Genomic DNA, 20,988 nt, shown 5'->3' on the forward strand with positions numbered 1-20,988 from the left:
CTTTTGAAGCAGCCAGCAGAATGGTTGTGCGTGTGTACCTGTCTGCTCGCGTGTGTCTGTGTGTGTGTTTGCAAGTCTTAGGCAGCCAAGTAAGTGAATGTTTCCCGGTAAGTGCAATTGCCATTTGGAAGGCTGTGTGGTTGTGGTCATGTGTTTCTTTTCTACTGCGAATGAACGGCTGCCTGTCCTCTCCCACATGGGATGAAAAATTGGCCGGTCATCTAACAGATGTTTCCTTTTATATTTCTTGTTTTCTGGCAGTGAAAAAAAAAATCTTAACCATTGATGGGATTGTAAGATTTGGGGTCTTTTTGGCAGCCCCAGGGTACCAGTTACATACACGTTTGTAGCTGTCACATTTTTAACACATGTTCAATGTCTCCATGGCAGGTGAAAGAGAGGCTGCTAAAGATGGGGCTGTTCCAGCCCATGAACATCTTCCTCAGGCAGGAGATAGACAGAATGCAGAGGCTGCTGACTCTGGTCCGCACCACCCTGACGGAGTTAAAACTTGCCATCGACGGCACTATCATCATGAGCGAAAATCTACGAGATGCACTGAATTGCATGTTTGATGCCAGAATTCCTGCTCAGTGGAAGAAAGTATGTTTTAGTCCGCTCTTATTCTACCTAATCACTTTATTGTTGTAAATAGCTGTGATTGGCAGGTGGAAAGCTTTGGAGCGTAATTTACTTAAAAGGGTTCTTTTGTTTAGGGACTAATCCCCTTACTTGCTTGTATTTTGGGAGGGTAGGTAGGAAAGGAGACTACTTAGCGTCTCCCACATATCAGGCACTCTGCTAGGCCATTGCATGTGTTATTTCATTTAAATTTTGCATTTATTGCCCTCATTTTGCAGGTAAAGAATGTGAAATTGGGAGATGCTAAGTCTTTTCCCAGATCACACACCTAAGAAGTCCAAGAATCAGAATTTAAACCCCAGCTCCGTTGGACTTCAAAGCCCACGATGTTAGGTTTATAGAAAGAAGTGTTCCTACACACACACATGCACACAAACACACACACACGCACGCACCAAAGAGAAACATTTTTCCCTGCTCTGCCTGGAGATAGTGAGCAAGTATATCTCCAGGTAACAAGAAAATGATTTAACAATATGCTTACTGATCACATGCTGGTGCTTGTGCTCAATGACAAGATGTGCTTTTGGTAAATACTTGTCTACTTGGAGTAGTAAAAGGAGTACCTGAGTATCTTTACCAAGCATTTCATGCATTGCGGGAGGTTGTAAAGATTTGGGGGTGTGGCAGGAGGGTTTGAGAGGGCAGGAGGCAGGGGCCAGTTGTAGGGGAAGATACGGGAGGGCAACATCTAGAAAAGGGATTGGGTCGTGCAGTGACTGGACCTTTGGCCTTTTGCAAGCTGCTCGGGTAAATGGGAAGGTGAGACGTGACAGGGTTGGGACTGGCAGCCTCTCCCAGAAGAGACTCACTTAGCACCGGCACTCAGACATCTCACCCAGGGCTTTAGAAACGTAGGATCAGCTTTGCCCAGACTCCATCATATCCTCACCTCTAATGACTTCGTTCCCAAAGGCGGAGAGTTTTCTATCTGGACTGACTTTCCTCATTGGCCAGTGACAGAGGGAGAGCCTTCCTGGTCACTGGCCATTGCAGGTTCATTCCTCACCGAACCAGCCCTCTCCACTTGGTCAGCACCTAGAAGGCTCTGAAACAGGGATCCTTGCCACGAGGCACCTTCACATAAACAGTTCCCTGTGCCTCACGTCAAATGTCGTATAAACACATCCCTTTCAGTTAACATGTCTATAAAGATAGGATAGAATGAGTTACCTAATTTTAAAGTGTGGTCTTTTTGGGGCGCCTGGGTGGCTCAGTCGGTTAAGCGTCCGACTTCGGCTCGGGTCACGATCTCACAGTCCGTGAGTTCGAGCCCCGCGTCAGGCTCTGTGCTGACAGCTCAGAGCCTGGAGCCTGCTTCGGATTCTGTGTCTCCCTCTCGCTCTGACCCTCCCCTATTCATGCTCTGTCTCTCTCTGTCTCAAAAATAAATAAACGTTAAAAAAAAATAAAAATAAAGTGTGGTCTTTTTATGCAGGTTTGTATTCTATTCAACTTATTATCAGTCTTTGGAATCTCATAATCTCTTGAAAAATAGACAAATTAAGTCTTAGGAATTTGAAATTCAAGTGGTATATATCTACATAGGATGATCACTACATTTATTCATACATAAAGTATTCCAATTATAATAAAATGATATAAAACATGATTTGGAGATACCTACCAGGACAGCTGCTGATAACACTAAGGACATATCCATCCCACTGTAATAATAGAAGTTCCACATGTGAATTCAGGCAGCATGTCACAGGCAATGAATGCAATTAATTTGTTGGTGGTAAGGGACCTGTGTTTCCGTTTCTGCTCCTTCATCAGAGGAAATAAAAGTTCATTCTAAGGGACAAGAACTTCAGAAAATAACTGTTGTTTGCCTCATTAAAAATGAGAAGTGGAGAAAGGTATGATTTATCATCCACAGTATATATTTTAAAGGGGCCACAAGCACATTTATGGAAATAGAAATCCTGTTTTGCAGTGTATCTATTAAAAATATAACCTGACGGGGAAAGAAAACATGTAACCTGAGGAAAAAATAGTGGAAACCTATTTAATTCAATTAATTGTTTTCATTACTTTATAGCAGAATTGACAGTGAATATATTTGTACGTGGAAGGTGATTCTGTTGACATCAGAACCTTGAACAGCATACTGAGTGCTGAATTGATTTGGTATTCATGGGATCATTAGCTGATTCTGTTGTATCTTAATATCAGTAAGGAGGAAGAATAATTTGAAAACTTAACTGTCAAAACCCAAGGGAAATTCCTGTCTTAGGGACTTCTAAATTCTAAAAGTGAAATTGATATTTCATAATTTTTTTTTCTGTGAACATAGCTAGTTACACAGCAGAATTTGATTATTTCAACATATGCATTTCAGGCATCCTGGGTTTCAAGTACCTTGGGTTTCTGGTTTACTGAGCTTATAGAGAGAAACTGCCAGTTCACCGCCTGGGTTTTCAATGGCCGACCCCACTGCTTCTGGATGACAGGTTTTTTTAACCCCCAAGGATTTTTAACTGCAATGCGTCAGGTAAGAGCTCCCATTTGCACCTGTTGTGTTATTATGATTTTCTTCTACAAGGTTTTCTTCTGCCAGTATAGTTTTAAAGACTATAATGACACAGAGAATGGCTGTCTCTCTTTGGCCCCAGCAATGACATTGTCCTGAAAGTAAATACAGCAACTTGTTCTCAGGCCGCTAGGTTGAATTTCAAAGTATTTATTTGGTATTTCATATTTGATATTTCTTTTTTAAAGTATAAGTGCTTAAATTAGGACACGGGTACTGTTTATGACACAATTTTTTTAAGTACAATTCTACTTCCTTTGAATTAGGGTAATCCGGGGTTCCGCTTTGATCCCCGTGATGCTCTTCATGTTAAGATAAACCTCTAATTGTTCCCTTCGTCCTTTGCTCTTGTTCTTGTCCTGAGCAGGAAATAACTCGGGCCAACAAAGGCTGGGCCTTGGACAATATGGTGCTTTGCAACGAAGTCACCAAGTGGATGAAGGATGACATTTCTGCCCCTCCCACAGAGGGTGTCTACGTCTACGGCTTGTATCTTGAAGGTGCAGGCTGGGACAAGAGAAACATGAAACTCATCGAATCCAAACCAAAAGTACTCTTTGAATTGATGCCCGTCATAAGGATTTACGCAGAAAACAACAGTAAGTTGTCTTACGCATTCAGGGATGGTGGGCATTATCAGATTGGATAATGTTATAAACACAGGATCTCATTATTCTTGCTATCATGTCATGAGGACTTTATTATTTTATCAACTAGCTTCATATTCGCCCCATGTTTAATGAGTACTTACTGGCTGCTAGGCACTATTTTGAGTGTTATAGGGGAGACGATGGTTCTAGATAGTTCTTTCCTATCTATTAAAGCAGGTGAAATATGCATGGATGCTCATGAAACATTAGCTTATGAGATAAGGAGCAAGTGTTTGGAGGAGTTAACAGATGTTAGGAAAGGAAGGTGGGTAGGAGTGGGAAGAAGGGGTCAGGGGCGGGGTCTCAGGAGCAGGGTCTGGACAGGGGGTGGAAGGATGGATAGGATGAGGTGGGGCAAGTGGTGGAAGGAAGACTGCTCAGGGCCCACCGGAGGTGCCAGCTCTCCCAGCTTGGAGAGTTAAGCCAGGTTGGAAAAGCCAGATTGAATTCAGGGACGTGTTGCTTTACCCAGTAGCTGGCGGTAAAATGCTGGATTCGTATTTCAGCCTGTGAACATAGCACGTCTATGAAACACACGTTTTTCCACTTTGGCAAAGTTCTGTTTGACAAGTCTAAAAATACCTAAACTGGTTTCCACCATTGGCCTGATGTGTTCTGGAGGCTTTTGTTACATTTTACTCAGCTAATATCTCCTCCTATATGTCCTCCTCCTATATGTTCTCCTCCTATGTGTCCTATACTTAAGGTGTAGAACATGATGTTCTGATGTAGATATACATATATGGTGAAATGATCACTAGAAGCCATACACTCTGGAGGTGGCCATGGTAGTGGAAGCCAAGGAAGTACTGATTTTGTGACCAAAACACAAAAGATTTGTCTCTAAACAAGGAAGGAGTAGACAGTTTCTCCTGGAAAGATCAGTTTCTCCTGGAAAGATAGTTTCTAGTATCCCCATCCCTTAGATAAATACCACATTTGGAAACATGGGTCAAGGGAAGAGAGTTTATAAACTATGAATATTTCTTTTTTAAGCAAATATTTGCTGGGTGCCTAATATATGCCAGCCACAATCTTAGGTGCAAAGGTCACAAAGATAACGATGAACCAGATCCTGCCCAGAAGGGATTCCGTCTAGTGAGGGATACTTACAAGGAAATCAATAATTAAAATAGAACTTGACACATGTTAAGATAGAGATACAGTCAGGATGCTCAGGGAGCCTAGAAGGAGTACATGACGATGCCTGCGAGGTCAGCGGAGACTGCTTTTGAGAAGTGCTTTGAGGCTAAGAATGAGTGTAAGAGAAGTTGGCGATAGACTTTTCTTGGCTAAGGCAAATAGCGTTAGCTCGCTTGGTCATTCAGTGAGTGTTTATCTGGCATTGGCCATCTGCCATGCTCGACTCAGGTGCTGGGGGTGCGACAGTGAAAAAAGACCAGGCACCATCCACGTTCTTAAGGAACTCAGTGTCAAGGAGGGAAGGGCAGCCAAAAAGAGGCAAATACAGTTGATCCTTGTTACTCATGGATTCTGTGCTTATGAATTCACCTCTACTTGAAAATTTTTTCGTGATGCTTGTGGCTTGGTCATTTGCAGGCATGCACAAAGCAGCAAAAAATGTGAGTCGCCCCACAGGCATGTTCCCACCTGAGGTTGAATAAGGTGACACTCTGCCTCCTTGATCCACTCCTGCTGTAAACAAGCGTCCTTTTTGTGGCCTATGTAGTATTACAGTTTCCACACTTTTGTACTTTGCACTGTTTAAGGTGGCCCAAGCACAGTGCTGAACACCAGGGCTATCTGCTGTTCCTCAGCGCAAGAAGGCCGTGATGTGCCTTATAGAGAAAATACGTGTTAGGCGAGCTTTCCTGAGGTGTGAGTTCAAGTGCCGTGAGTCCAAAGCCAGTGAATCAACAATATATGTTGGAAAGATATCTTTAAACAAACACACGCCTAAAATAAGGCTATGTATTGATGGGTTGGCGAAGCTGTCGTGACCAGAGGCCGGCAAGAACCTGCCCTGCCTGTATTTCCTCTTGGAGCAGTGGTTCAGTAGTTGCCAGTTCAGTGGTCACAGAGACTTTACACACCTAAGTCCCATGATAATGGCAGTTGACTATAAATGGACATACTGGCTTTAGACAGCTCTTTTTTATGAAGAAAATACACACACGCTAGGCCAGGGAGCTGCTAATTTAGGGGCCAGGGGAGAGACTTGTGAGGAAAGAACACTGAGCCGAGATTCAGCTGACAGAGGGCAGCATGCTGATGTCCAGGAGCAAAGGTGGGGGTGCAAATGCGTGAGGTAGCAATGGATGTGCTGTGTGTGAGGAGGAGAAAGATGGCACGTGAAGGAAGAGGGAGCCCGTGAAGAAAGCGGGGCATCAGAAAAGAAGAAGGAAGGTGCTCGGTAGGGTCCTTGATGCACGGTGTTGCTGCACGTACCCCGAGTGCATCCGACAGGATAAACGTGTCTGGTTGAGCCCGGACAAGAGCACTGCCTGCGGCTTCGTATTTATTGGGTTGTGTCAAGACCTGGGGCCATGGTTAGTTTAGAGAAATAATCAGTACGTGTTCTTTTACCCAAAATTAATATTTTAGAAAACTTGCTTTATCGCATCACTGGATCTAGTCAACCAGTTGCAAAAACATTTCCCGCAGAAAGTAAAAGAAGAATCTTCCTCACGTTCAGTCAGGTGTTACTTTTATGTATCTTGTGACTAAGCGGTGAAAGCCCATTGCAACATGACTTTGAACATCTCAGCAGGGTATTAATAAAATAATTTTATAATACAGGCACTTCTTTATTATTTAAGAACACATTTTTATAGAAGGATTGTACTCACCCTGCTGGGAATTAGTCAGCGGTGAGGTTCATTAGCAGCAGGTTAAGAGAGAAAATAAAAAGCAAGGAAAAAGTGACTAACTTAAAAGTGCTAAAAAAAAAAAAGAGAAAAACTTTCATTCTTTTTTTTTTTTTTTTTTGGTTTCAATAGGAGTTGGTGCAGGAGTGTTTTGCCAAATAGCTTTGTTGCCAGAGAAGTGTTTTTTAGCGATGAAAAGCTAAAATTCCATTGCTATTTTCATATTATAAATCTAATTTTCATTTAATTTTGATAACTGAATAAGGCTCCAATTGAGATAAAGAGGTGTAGCATCACTAAAGACCAAAGGACACTCCAAAAATACAGTGATTTAAAGTTAAAATTCTTGTAATAAATTGGTTCCATGTTAACATGAAGGGCAATTTTCAGTTTAAATAATTCATCATTGAATTTTCCATACAAGACTGGTTTGTTTTAGAAAGAAGTCTAGGTATTTATTTTGACTTTATAAGTTGAGCGATGTGTCCCCAAATGCTTATTTTATTCGTGTTTCTTATTAGGACATCATGAGAAAGTCACCCAAAAAGTGTGAAATTCACCAGAAGGGCAAAGCTTCCCACATCCACTCAGGCTCCTTTGCCCTCAAAGGAAGTTGAAAAGAGGCAGACATGGGGAAAGAAATGTACCTTTGGCCAGTAGGGTGAGAAGGATCTCACCCTAGGTGAGGACACCCTAGGTGTCCGCAGATAATGAGGAAAAAAGTGAAAAGTGTTTCTAAGAATACCTTGTGACCCATCCTGATCCAACAGTGTGCAGATATGGGGCTGGGGGTGGGAATAGCTCCATGGGGTTACCGGGAGGTGGAGACCTCCTGACTCTTGAACCCCATGCATTTGATCCACCTTCTGTGTGTAAACTTGGGACTCAGTTAACGTCATGAGGAAGATGAGTCTGGGAAATTTGTTTCAGTGAAAAGATAAGAATACACGTATATGTGTGCATGAGTGTGTGTGTGCACGCATGTGTGTGTGTGGAAAGAGAGGAGAAACCTAACACATCTTGGGTGCCTACTGCATTCCGGACATTATACTATGCCAGTTGTTCTCATATATTAACTAACATAATCTTTACAAGTCTGTAAGGTATATCATGCCTAATTTGCAGATGGGGAAATTAAGGTGTAGAGATGTATGTAATTTGCCTGTGATTCCCAGCTACCAAAGCTGATGTCAGAATCATGTTTGTTTGTTGTGGGATGAATGCAATCCTCTGGCAATTTCTGTGGTTGATGTTCTACTTCAGACTATGCATTTAGGGAGTCTCTGTGTTGTCAGGGATGAAGCTTCAAAATGAAGGCTAAATTAAAGGGTGCCTGGGTGGCTCAGTCGGTTAAGTGTCCCAACTCTTAATTCCGGCTCAGGTCATAATCTCATGGTTTGTGAGATTGAGTCCCATGTCCATGCTGTCAGCATGGAGCCTGCTTGGAATTCTCTCTCTCTTTCTCTCTCTCTCTCTCTCTCTCTTTCAATAAAGAAACATTAAATGAGGACAGCTTCTTTACATTTTGAAGTCATAAGTTTATTTTTCTCAGGTACATGGTGAAGTAGACAGAGAAAAAGTCACTGCCCATTTGGGTGGGAGCTCTCACTCCCTGTGCCTCCCTCCCTGCATGCTGCAGGCTAAAGGTGGTCACCTCCCCTGCCAGAGGGATGGGCACAGCTTCTCAGATAAAAGATAGCCTGCATATTTGCATTGCATTTCTGGTTTTATTACCCTGGTAATTAGTCATGTGGCTTTGGAGGAGTCTCAAAGATACCGTATATTGAAGTCACGTATCTAGTTATCTCTGATTCATTTTCACACCTTCCTGCAAAGACAAAGAAGTAGACACACACACATATTGATCCCCACTATTGCTGAGATTAAGGGCCTAGGCTCTTGAGCCATTCGGGCCAGGTTTGATTCTTACCCTATCACCTACAGCTTTGTAACCTTGGACGGATGGCTCACCTAGTTATGTTCCAGTTTTCTCATCTGCAAAATGGATTTAATAATGGTACCTGTCCCATAAGTTTGTTAAGAGCATTAAACCAACGTCTAGCACATAGTTATCATACAATAAATAATTTTGCTATGACTACCGTTATTAATATGTTAACTCACATGTTTGTTGTGGGATGAAAAGAAATACATTGAGTGCACTATTTAATCACTTAAATGTTATTTGCGAAGAGGAGTTGAATAAAGGAATGATTTAAAGGTGGTCTAGGGAATCTCTATGTGACTTGGTTGTTTTAGATATTAGAAGAAACATGGTATAATGGTATACTAGCATTTGGATGAAAAATGTAGGCTAGAGAAGGAAGTGACATAGTCAGAAAATAACACTCCCTCAAGGTGTCTTTTTAAAACCCTTTGGATCTTAAAGCATAGAGCTCACCAATTTAGACAGCCTCTTTTCTTTACTCCTCCTTCGGGAACCCTGAGGCTTTAAACACATTTAGCTGATTTGTTCTGCCTACCTAGCATGTGTATTTTTTGTCTTCTAAGTTATTTGTCTAACTAGGGCTAATGGTTTTGAATCCTCCATTTATGTGGTTATGTAGTGTCTGTCAGCACTTTGACTATGAAATTATATTTTTGGTGGTTTCTCATCCTGCTGAAGAAGTTTGCTACATACTGTGACTAGGCATGGACACCATCGGTTCTGAAGCAATTAAAAATAAATAAGATTGGATAAATAGATCAGAGAATTGTTTTTCACCTTATTGAAAAGAATGCTATTTTTTCCCAATCTTTCTTTTCTTTTGGGACTAAAATCCAAGTAGTCAAACACTTCCCCAGGTGTAAGTATTATAATTATCATTTGGTACAAATGCGAGACTTCAATGGGTTAGTTACTTCAGGATTTATGATGTTAGTCAAATTTGCATCAAGAAGAACGATACTTAACATTTATTCCACATTTACAGATCCCAGGATTAAAGGATTTAAATCTCTCCATCGGTATTATTGGTATTAACTACACTCCATGACTTCACTGTCATTCACTTATTTCATCAGAATTTTTCATATATTTGCCTACTAATTATATATATTAGTTCTACTAATCATTCTATACTAATGATATTCTCATGATAATTAAAAAAATAACGCCTAGACTTAAAAGGTAGGTGTTACAAAATTAGGCGTTACATTAATGTAGCTTGTTTCTAATGATAAATTTCATGGGATTAAGCAAACACGTAGTTTTAAATTACTGTCAAATGTCTATGAGTTTGTTTTAGAACAGGGTTCCTCGGCCTTGGCATTATTGACATTTCTGGTCAAGATGCCCTTTGTCGGGAAGGGTGGTCCCGCGCATTATAGGGTGCTGGCAGCATCTCTGGTCTCTACCACTAGATGCCAGTATCAGCCCCACAGTTGTGATAACCAAAAGTGTCTCCAGATGTTCACAAATGTCCCCCGAGAGTAAAATAATCCTTGGTTAAGAATCACTGCTTTAGAATGCCTACTTTATATTGAAACTTATGTATAATACTATCGTATTCAAGTGTTTAACTTCTCCCAATAAAATTAATTATAGTGGAGGTATCAAAACACATGGCCTAGAGGCACCTGGGTGGCTCAGTCAGTTAAGCATCCAGCTTCAGCCCAGGTCATGATCTTGCAGTGAGTTCAAGCCCCGCGCAGTGCTCTGTGCTGACAGCTTGGAGCCTGGAGCCTGCTTTGGATCCTGTGTCTCCCTCTGTCTCTGCCCCTACCCCACTCATGCCCTGTCTCTCTTTCCCTGTCTCAAAAATGAATAAACATTAAAAAAAAATTAAAACACACACACACACACACACACACACGGCATAACAGGTTGAATATTTTATTGGGTCAAAAAATAAGATCTTAATTTCAGGTAGTGGCTTGCTTTTGTAATTTGTTAGAAAAAGATAAATTATTGAGCAAGTTCGTTTTGGGAAATAAATTCAGTGACTTCGGTACGTTAACATTGCATGTAGAGAGTTGCTTTTGCCATGTTTCAGTGCCCACGTGTGTCACACGAATTCACCAAAGCAAAGTTATCCTCTTAGTTAAATGTGTTTTCATCTCAATGCTTCTATGAGGGTCATTTATAATACTGGCCTTCCAGAGGAGTACAAGGATGGGTGCAGACAAAGTGTTTGTGCTGAAACAATTTATAATCTAGAAAAGAAGAGGAAATGATGTACTGCTTCCTGAGATGGATGTTTTGAGATGTGCAGATAAACTACGCGAGCAGTGTAGATTTAACAAGGAGCTGATGCACTTGAATTTCAAGGCTACTCAATGCAGAGGCTTCTTCCAAAGCCTAATTTAGTATTTTTACGTTACGCTGTCTTAAAGCCCTGTGCCTCTCCCCCTCCACTGTGTAAGTATAAGGACCCACAAGACCGGGATCTGTCCCTGATCATGGGGTGTCCAAGACCGGAGAGAGTGAGCCTTTGCTTAGGGATGAATGCATTAGAAAGGATCTTTGCAAGGTGGACATATGTAGGTTGCCTTTCCTTGCATATGTAGTTTTGAAAACTCCATGTGTTCCTCTACCCCAAAAGGATAGATTGCATCTCACGGAGCTGAACTGTATCACAGCTCTGCTTCTCAGCCACTTCTGTTCCTCTGCACCCGTGGATAATCCCCAGCCCGTGATAGGGGTGGGGAACATCCTCTGTCCTGTGATTTCATGTGTAGTTTAGACTGTGGCACAGAGCGTTGAAGGCAGGATTTTGAAATAATAATCATAATATAGTGAAACCCTAGTGAGCATTGGTGCTGGACATTGATTAAAGGTGGCAGGTGCCTCGTGCCAAAGGCAAGCCATGAAGGGAAAATGGAGAGAGTGTGCATGCACAAGATTTGTTGGAAAATAAAGGAGAAAGGGTGGAGGGGGCATGGTGAATTGACAGGTGGGAAGGAAGCAATTGAAGGTTCGTGGCCATAGCGAGCAGGCAGGTGTTGCTTTCAAGGACATGGGACAAAGGGCCAGCAGGGTACCTGAAGACACCTGGGTGTTTGTCATGCCTGCGGGAGACCGGCAGTTGTGTCTGCTTCACATCTAGGGGTTGACTGACCTCGGAAAGAATTGCTCTCATTCCTTTGGAATGATCTGTAGAATGTGCAAATTTGGCTCTGTGCTGTTTGGGCTGCTTAAATTAAAAATTCACCAAGTTTTGTTTTTGTTTTTGTTTTTATGAAATTTTTTGTAGCTTTAAGAGATCCTCGGTTTTATTCCTGTCCCATTTACAAGAAGCCAGTCCGAACGGACTTGAACTACATCGCCGCTGTGGACCTCAGGACGGCCCAGGTCCCTGAACACTGGGTGCTCCGTGGGGTTGCCCTGCTCTGTGATGTCAAGTAACGTGGGGTGTGCCCCCCACCAATACTTCAGAAAATGCAGGATCCGAATTATCCTAACCTTTACTTTTCTGTGAGTGCTGGACAGTTTTTAAATCAGGTTGATCATGTAGTTCATGAGCTGGTTAGGTTTTCCCTGCTCATTAGTTGGATGCTTAATTACGTGTTACCTGCTTCATCCTTAATGACCAATCGCTGTGTTTGTTGAAGAGTTATTTGGTGATTGAAAAGCAAAATTTACAACTTCCCAATGACGTGCAGCCCTCAAATCCACAGTAATACATTCAGCTCTAAAGCCTCAGTAGGTCAAGCAGACATTTCCTTGAAATGAAGGGATTCTTCTTCTGCTAATGTGGTTCCAAGGTATCACTAGGTTTGTGCTGACTTTGCTTCCAGGGCCTTTCACTTTTGCATCAGGTTAAGAGATTTGTTTTCATGGCTCCAAGAGCCAATTGGAAAGACCTTTTTAAAAATGGAAGGAAATAGAAGGATGGATTAAGAATGTGAATAGAGGGGCGCCTGGGTGGCTCAGTCGGTTATGCATCTGACTTCTGCTCAGGTTGTGATATCACAGTCTGTGAGTACGAGCCCCACATCAGGCTCTGTGCTGACAGCCTGGAGCCTGGAGCCAGCTTCGCATTCTGTGTCTCCCTCTCTCTGCCCTTCCCCCACTTGTACTCTGTCTCTCTCTCTCTCTCTCTCTCTCTCTCTCTCTCTTTCTCAAAAATAAACATTAAAAAATTAAAAAAAAAGAATGTGAATAGAGTAGACAATTCATGTAATCCTATTGAATGAATGTATAATGTTCAACTCCGCTGATAATTAATAATGAGATACTAACTGATACTTGTTATAATAAAAAAATTAAAGCTGAAAGTGAATCGTGGTGGGGTCTTTGTAAACGTGATGCACTCAGAGATTCCTAGAGTGATGTAAACCAACTCATCCTTTTTGTAAAACAATTAAATAACCAAGCACAGAAAGAACCATAAAAATGTTCACAGGCTTTGATCCGTATTTTCTCTCCTGGAAACCTATACCAAGAAAACAATTTAAAAGACTGAAATAGATTACATATCAAAATGTATTTAATAACAGAAAACAGTGGAAACGCCCTACATGTTCAATAATAAGCCTATGCGTAAGGAAGTTAGGGGGTGTGAGGCCGCTGTGAAAAACAGGATAGAAGGTTTCTTAGCAGGCAAATGGTAAACATGTACTCTGAAGTGGAAGATACAGCTAGGAAAATATCAGGTTGACTCGAAAAGGTATAATGATTGGAAAAAGAAACAGACAAAAGACAGAAGTCAGGCGGTGTGTGTGGATGCCACATGGGCTTTTATTAATGAAGAAAATGCTACCTGAGGAATTGTTCATATATTTCTATTTTTAAATCCTGGTTATAAAGGAGGAACTGCCTCATCTATAACTTATTGACTAGAAAACTTGGTCAGTATTAAATTAGAATTGTGGTCTACAAACGCTTGGTTGACTTCAGGTCCGCCTAACTTCACGTTTCTGGTGGTAAAGGGTTTCGAGGAGACCGGTGTGTGTCCCTCTCACGAGGCCTGGCTCTGTGACAAGAATCATCTTATGCTAACTATGGTCAGAGCTGGGCCCGAGGGGTTCAGGCGACACCCACCCATCCTGGACGATACCGTTTTCATTTGAACAGCGTCTTTTGGTCTGAATTAATACATACGAGTTGATTGTGCGAATTGTGGTGAAACAATCATTTTATTTTGAAGAACAAATAATGGAAATGTAGAAATGATGTGAGTTAAGAGAAAGCTGTTAATGGGTGTCTGAATTGTAATGGCTGTTTCTTACAAGGGGGCAAGAGCCACTGAGTATCCAGAAATAAGCTTTCAAAACCAGCTTTCTTACCAAGTGACTTGAAAATGTGTAATTCATCTAATTTTGTGATACACCCTGTAGGTGTGTACGTACAAGCCTTTGAGACCCAGAGTAGAAAAGGACACTGTGAACACAACTCGAAATTTCTAGGGACTGATTCGACAAGGTATGTCGCCGAAGCAGTTGAGGAGCAACGAAGCCCCTTTCTGGTCCACCTCCATCATCTCCCACCCACCGAAGGGTTCTTGGCGTCTGCTGAATCCGGGTGAAGGGAGGACCACCCCACCGGGTCTTCCAGGTGATGGAGAGAGTCGCCGACTTCTTGCATGAGCAGAAAGCACAGCGAGTGTCTTGCTGCCATTGCAGAGTGCTAGAGTAGTCGTTTTCATCATCTCAATATTGATTTATTTACAAAATTTCTTGGGGCGCTTGGGTGGCTCAGTTGGTAGAGAATCCAACTTCGGCTCAGGTCATGATCTCACGGTTCGTGAGTTCGAGCCCCACATCAGACTCTCTGCTGTCAGCGCAGAGCCTGCTTCAGATCCTCTGTCTCTCCTCTCTCTGCCCCTCACCCACTTGAACACACACACACACACACACACACGCACGCACATACACACTCTGTCTCTCTCTCTCAAAAATAAAAAAAAAATTAAACTTTAAAAAGTATAAAAAATTAGAAAAAATTTTCTTAAGTGTGTCTGATAACTAGGTTGTCAGGCACTCTGGTGCATGCAGTGGGGGGATGATGGTGGGGAAAAAATGGTCACATTCCCTGATTTCGTGGACTTCACGCAAGAAGACCAGACACAGAAAATAGGTGATTATTCAGGTCCGTAACTTCATATGATCTCAGTGTATGATTGTATAATACGACACGTGTGTGAGGGACAGAGAAGAAGGTATGAAGATTGGGAGTTTAGCACTATGAAGGGAAATGCCGGATGTTATGAGTGAGAGGAGCGGGAGGGACCGCGGCTCTTCAGGTGTCGTGGATTAGCAGGCAGAAGCCGCACTGCAGCGTCCCCATTTATTTTTGACTGAGGACACAAAATGTAACAGCAGCAAGGAGCTCCCCTGAGCCGAAGTAGCCGCTGTCTGGAGTTTCATGGTCCTCTGGTTCTCCTGAGGTTTGCAGCTGCCGGTGACTCCCTCTGTGCAAGTAAGGTCCTTCCAGGATGGAGCAAAAGAGAACACTTTGCCACATTGGAACTGTCCTGTTACGCGTGCTGCTTACGTCACCATCCCCCTTACCTCTGGCTTCTCTGAGCTTCTCTTTAAGGAAATGTTGGCAAGCGTGGAACCAATTCAGCATCAACGAGGCCACGTCCCCATCAGGGGACATGGCAAAGCCACAGCCCGGGCATTCTTGAGCCGCCTCTCTACCATGGTTGCTCTTTCCCTGCAGAGACCTAATTTGATGGGGCCACGAGAAAGGGCAGCTCTGGGGAGGTGACATCTAAACTTAGATCTGCAGAAGGGGGAGAACATCTCAGACCTGCAAGTGCTGGGGACTCCTCTCTTGCTCCCTAACGAGAGGAGATGAGCACAGTGCCGGAAGGGAGGATGACAGAAAACCCAGCCTGGAGTGGAGAGCTGAGGAGGGCTGCTCTCTAAATGAAATTTCAAGTCTTGTTTGACTGTTGCCAGCCACAGAGTAGTGACTGATGGAAGTCGTGTTTCTAAGTCACTGGAGTGCGAAGGACTTCTTGGTGTTAAATGCTATTTGTGATGGAAAAGTCTTGTAAAGAATTCAACATTAGGAGACAGGACGAGAAAACCACAAATGTTATAGTTAAGTAGCTTGCAGGATTCCCCAGTGTAGACAAAATGCACAGTGTCAGCAATATCTTTTCCAGTGCTAATTTCTGTTCCAGAGTGTAGAATTATAAAAATTTAGATACGTTAATGTATACTGATAACGTAGTTTACAGATTTGTTGCAGCAAAAGAATCTTTAGTAGCGATAAAAAAATAAAATATATATACATGAGCAGTTTTCTCTTGAAGACATTGTTTCCCCTCCCCACCCCTAAATCTGCAACATTTTTTTCCCCCATGTCTGGCCCCAGTGAGGTCCATAACTACTTTTACATTTTAAATACATTTCTCAAGCAAGTACTCAGGGTGATTTTTAAAAATTATATTGTGCAGCTGATGATTGTTGATGAGTAGCCCCCAGCAACACATCAAAATAATGCCTCTTACGGGTAAACGAATGGTACCCTTATATTCACAATATGGTCCTCCAGATCGGGCAAATGCTTTGGAAGACCAATAAACAAATCAGTAGGTGATGAAAACATGAGGAAATCTTGTAGTTCTGGCTTGTAATTTTTGTAGTGTTTCATTGTAGTAATTTTCAAAGTTTATGCATTCTGCTCAATTGACTGACCTCTGTGGTATCCAACATGAGATGTTGAGCATCCACACATACGTCCACAACGAAACAGGAGAGAATTCAAGGTCAGCTTTAGAATCAGAGATGAGCTTGGCTCAGACCCCGAATCCACAAACATGTTCTTACATATCTTAAAATGGTGAGTCTAATTCTGTGTTACATTTGAGACAAAGAACCTGATCGATGCTAGAGCAGAACATGTTGCCGGGCCAGTCTGCACCCCAGGGGCTTTTCTGGTTCTGTTCTTCTGCCTGGAAAAGTTGTACCGCAGAGCAGCCAGCCAGATAGCACTTGTGGGTTGGATCCTACTCTTTCATTTGGAAGAGAAGAAATTAGAATGTAGAGATTCGGTGGGAGGGAAGGAAGCTGAGAGTGGGAAGAAGTATCCTGAGCGGGGTGGGATGGTGGATAAGAAGGAGGGTCAGGTTTCTTTTCCTCAGACATTGTTACAATGTGATTATTAGCAGTTGTTCTGGAGATCGAGACAATGAATTAGTAAATGAGCCTTTAAAAAATAGCTTTTTGGGGGCACCTGGGAGGCCCAGTCAATTGAGTGTATGACTCTTGATTTTGGCTCAGGTTGTGATCTCAGGGTCGTGGAATAGAGCCCCTCATCAGGCTCTGCACTGAGCGTGGAACCTGCTTACGATTCTCTCTCTGTCTCCCTCTGCCCCTCCCCCCACCTCCTGCTTTCTCTTTCTCTCTAAAATAATAATTAAAAAAAACCCAGCTTTTTTATCCCCTGGATTCAAGTTTTTATTACAAAATGCCACAGTGTTACGATCTAATATTATAATTTCAGTGCCTTACGCTTGTACCCCAATGTTTATAGAAGCGCTTTCAACAATAGCCAAATTATGGAAAGAGCCTAAATGTCCATCAACTGATGAATGGATAAACTGGATGCAGTTTATATATACAATGGAATACTACTTGCAATGAGAAAGAATGAAATCCTGTCCTTTGCAGCAACGTGGATGGAACTGGAAGGTATTGTGCTAACTGAAATAAGTCAGAGAAAGACAGATATCATATGTTCTCATTCATATGTGGAACTTGAGAAACTGAACAGAAGACCATGGGGTAAGGGAAGGGGAAAAAATAGTTACAGAGAGGGAGGGAGCCAAACCATAAGAGACTCTTAAAAACTGAGAACAAACTGAGGGTTGATGGGGGGTAGGAGGGAGGGGAGGGTGGGTGATGGGTATTGAGGAGGGCACCTTTTGGGATGAGCACTGGGTGTTGTATGGAAACCAATTTGACAATAAACTTCATATATTGAAAAAATAAAAAATAAAAATAAAGAACTAAGAACAAACTGAGGGTTGATGGGTGGTGGGAGGGAGGGGAGGGTGGGTGAGGGGCATTGAGGAGGGCACCTTTTGGGATGAGCACTGGGTATTGTATGTGAGCTATGAGTCACGGGAATCTACCCCCAAAACCAAGAGTATAGTGGATACACTGTTAGCCAACTTGTGTGGCTTCCATAGGACTCCATTTAGTTTCGCAGGGCTCTGGATTTGTAGGCAAGCTGAGTTGTTTCCAGGTTTGAGTGTATAATGGGCACGTACAGGGCCAAGATTGGGTGCCTTGTTCCTTCTTTGATTTGAACGCCGAATACCGCGTTTCATTGTGCTATTACGTTGTATTTCTCGTTGCTGTGTGTCACGTGGACGAAGCCAAGACATGCTGTGTGGCACAGTGCTCTGCCCCTGCTCTGGTAAGGTTTTATGGTTCCTGTTAGTATCTCTCGTCATGTATCTTCTTCCCTCAGGCTGCTATGCATAACATTCGTGTCAAATGCAATCACAGAGTTGCCTGGCGTGCCAGTTGAGCTTTCCCCACTACTTTGTGCAGGAGTCAGTTTTAAGAAGGTCACATACGGTGTTCACGAGTCCTTGAGAAGGCGGACAGATTACACGTGCTGAAGGACACGCAAGAGACGACCTGGAAAGTCACCGAATGGGGAGACTTGTTCAGGATTATGAAGCAACACCTGTCCTCTCGCTGACGGTGAGCGCTGCCCTTTACGGTGGGTGCAGTTTAAGATACACTCTGTGGAGGCTGTCCTTGCTCCACTCAGTCCACTCTGATGTATCCATTTATAAGTTATTTATGCAAATACTTAAAGCAAATCCCTGGGGACCCGTAGAAAAAGAGCTTGTAAAACATTTTAGTGTTTTATCATTTGAAAAGTGATCATTTGCATGGTCCCAGTGAAACTTTTTTTGCTATTCTAGTGAATAGGGAAAATGTTTTTAGTGTCTCAGGAACATAATAAGTTGCTATTGTTCATGTCTTATATCCCCTGATGCATTATACCTCTGATCTCGAAGATTTATTAGGAGTGCAAATGAGGAACTTTATAAAAGATGGTCATTGTAAGCTGAATCATATTCTTGGAAAACAAAAATCTTTTTCTAGTTTTTTTTAATGTTTTTATTTATTTTTGAGAGAGAGCGCTCTCACGAGTGTGGAGAGGCAGAGAGAGAGGGGGACACGGGTTCTGAAGTGGGCTCCATGCTGACAGCAGAGAGCCCGATGCGGGGCTCGAACTCACAAACCATGAGATCATGACCTGAACCGAAGTCGGACGCTTAACCGACTGAACCACCCAGGCGCCCCTTCTTCTGGGTATTTTGATTGTGCTAGAAAACAGGAGATTGTACATATTTGGAGCTATCAGTAATGAGAATGTCCAGTTTGCTTTCACCTACTTAACTTATTTTTATGTGTTTGTTGTTTGTTTTCCTAATCTGTTTTCCCCAGGCTAAACGTCTACTAACGGTCTTCAGTGGAAAAAACAGAGCACATTATTTGACCCCATATTGATACCAGGTAAGGAAGGGAAATTTATAGATAAATCTGGGATTTAAAATAAATCTATTTTATAGATAAAATAGTGAGACAACTTTTTTTGAAGTTGATGTTAGAGGTATAGAATCATTGCACATTTAATTATTTTGAACACTGCTAACACTATCACGTTCGCTTTTAGGTGGGAGTATACTATTACTTATATAAATGTGTATTATGTAGAGCACATAGAACAAATATGAAATGTTCTAAAATCAACGTCTTGTCCCTGAATGAAAATCAACTAGCTGATTTCAGGAAAGTTGATATCCCTCTTTTATATCATATGAGTGGGTCTTTAGATGAACCGTAAAAGGGAATGAGGAATCATCTGGGAGTTAAGTAGATCTTTAGCAATACAATTTCATGCCAGCCTCTTCCTAATTTATAATGATTTATAATGATCTTCCGGGGAAAGATGACACCAGACAGAGCCTTGTTACACTGTCGCCGATGGTGTGGGTCTGTGTTTTGTGGCAGTGACGTCCTCATGATTCTACTGGGATAGGGTCCCTGGCACACAGTCTCTGCTTCAGGGAAGCCCTTGTGGGGAATCTTGGCCTTACAGGATCTGCAGCCTCTAATATAAATCCCAAGATGGTTTACAGTCTTCCATAGACTGGGACAAACCTTTGCCAAGTTGTGAAACCCTCAGATTGTGTCTCTGCGTAAAGACTCTTTCCTCCACCTTGTTGTCACCTTTAGTTATAGCCTTGGCTCTCAGCAGCTTGAACTGCTGATGACAAGATGAGATGCCCTTGGAGGAACACTTGCATATAGGTAGAGATCTAGACTTAAAGAGACCTTTGCATGCAATGCTTCACTGGCCTGGACTATTCTCCTGCCCTTCCAGAAACACAGCCAAAGTTTTTACGGAAGCATCTTTATAATGTGGGGCCCATTGATATTACAGGTTGTCTTTCAAATTCAACCCCATGTTAAAAGGATAACTCTGCATCTCACCCATGAGACCACCCATGACAGAAGCTGGAGGTTCAAACCTACCCTGGCCTATTTCAATAGAATTATTATTACTATTATTTTGTTCTAAAATGAGAAGTTCAGGAATGTCCAAACCAAATGGCACCCCAGGACGATAGTTGCAAACCTGGAATCTCCGGCCTCATTAATCACTCCATTTGGTCATATTATTTGGGCTCTGATCAGCTCACTAAAGGCTCTGTTAACTATGAGCATCTTTATGCATAATCATGACACTAGTCACGAGGCACAGGCACAGAACCTACTCTGTAACAAAACATTCATGGGAAGGAGTCAGAGATTCTTTTTTTTTTTTTTAATTTTTTTTAATGTTTTTATTTATTTTTGAGACAGAGAGAGACAGAGTATGAGCAGGGGAGGGGCAGAGAGAGGGAGACATAGCATCTGAAGCAGGCTCCAGGCTCTGAGCTGTCAGCACAGAGCTTGACGTGGGGCTCGAACTCACGGACCGTGGACCGTGAGATCATGACCTGAGCCAAGTTGGACACTTAACCGACTGAGCCACCCAGGCACCCCTAGTCAGAGATTCTAAGTGAGGATGCTGATAACCCCCCCCCCCCCCCCCCCGCCAACTCATGCCCCCATACCAAGCCCTTACTTCCAGCCCCACTAAGTGGAAGGTTCTAGTTTTCCCACCTTTACCGTCTATTTGCCCAGCTCAAATCACCTGGTGGTGGCTATCATCATCTGGGGAACCGTAGGAATAGGAGTGTGACTAACTCTAGTCTCTGGAGGTCCTGCCTGGAAAACTCCTTTCTCTCTGAGATAGCTGGCTGCCTGGGCACACTCTTTCTGGAGCACTGTGGATGCCTGCGAGATCCAGGGTGACCAGAGAAAGAGGAGTATTTGGGGCCCACAGATGGGGTCAACCCCT

General features: G+C 42.6%; 1 protein-coding gene across 1 annotated transcript in view; it reads left to right on the plus strand.

The window, feature by feature from the left end:
* Window positions 1-12,724, plus strand: part of DNAH5 (dynein axonemal heavy chain 5) — a 240,303-nt gene extending 227,579 nt beyond the window's left edge. The window contains exons 76-79 of the mRNA XM_049648271.1: window positions 391-603; window positions 2,987-3,139; window positions 3,546-3,777; window positions 11,852-12,724. Of these exons, the coding sequence (XP_049504228.1) occupies window positions 391-603; window positions 2,987-3,139; window positions 3,546-3,777; window positions 11,852-12,003 (750 nt within the window). The 3' untranslated portion in view covers window positions 12,004-12,724. The remainder of the gene's footprint in view (window positions 1-390; window positions 604-2,986; window positions 3,140-3,545; window positions 3,778-11,851) is intronic.
* Window positions 12,725-20,988: the final 8,264 nt, after the last annotated feature.

This window comes from Panthera uncia, assembly GCF_023721935.1.
Source record: "Panthera uncia isolate 11264 chromosome A1 unlocalized genomic scaffold, Puncia_PCG_1.0 HiC_scaffold_17, whole genome shotgun sequence".
NCBI lineage: Eukaryota > Metazoa > Chordata > Mammalia > Carnivora > Felidae > Panthera > Panthera uncia.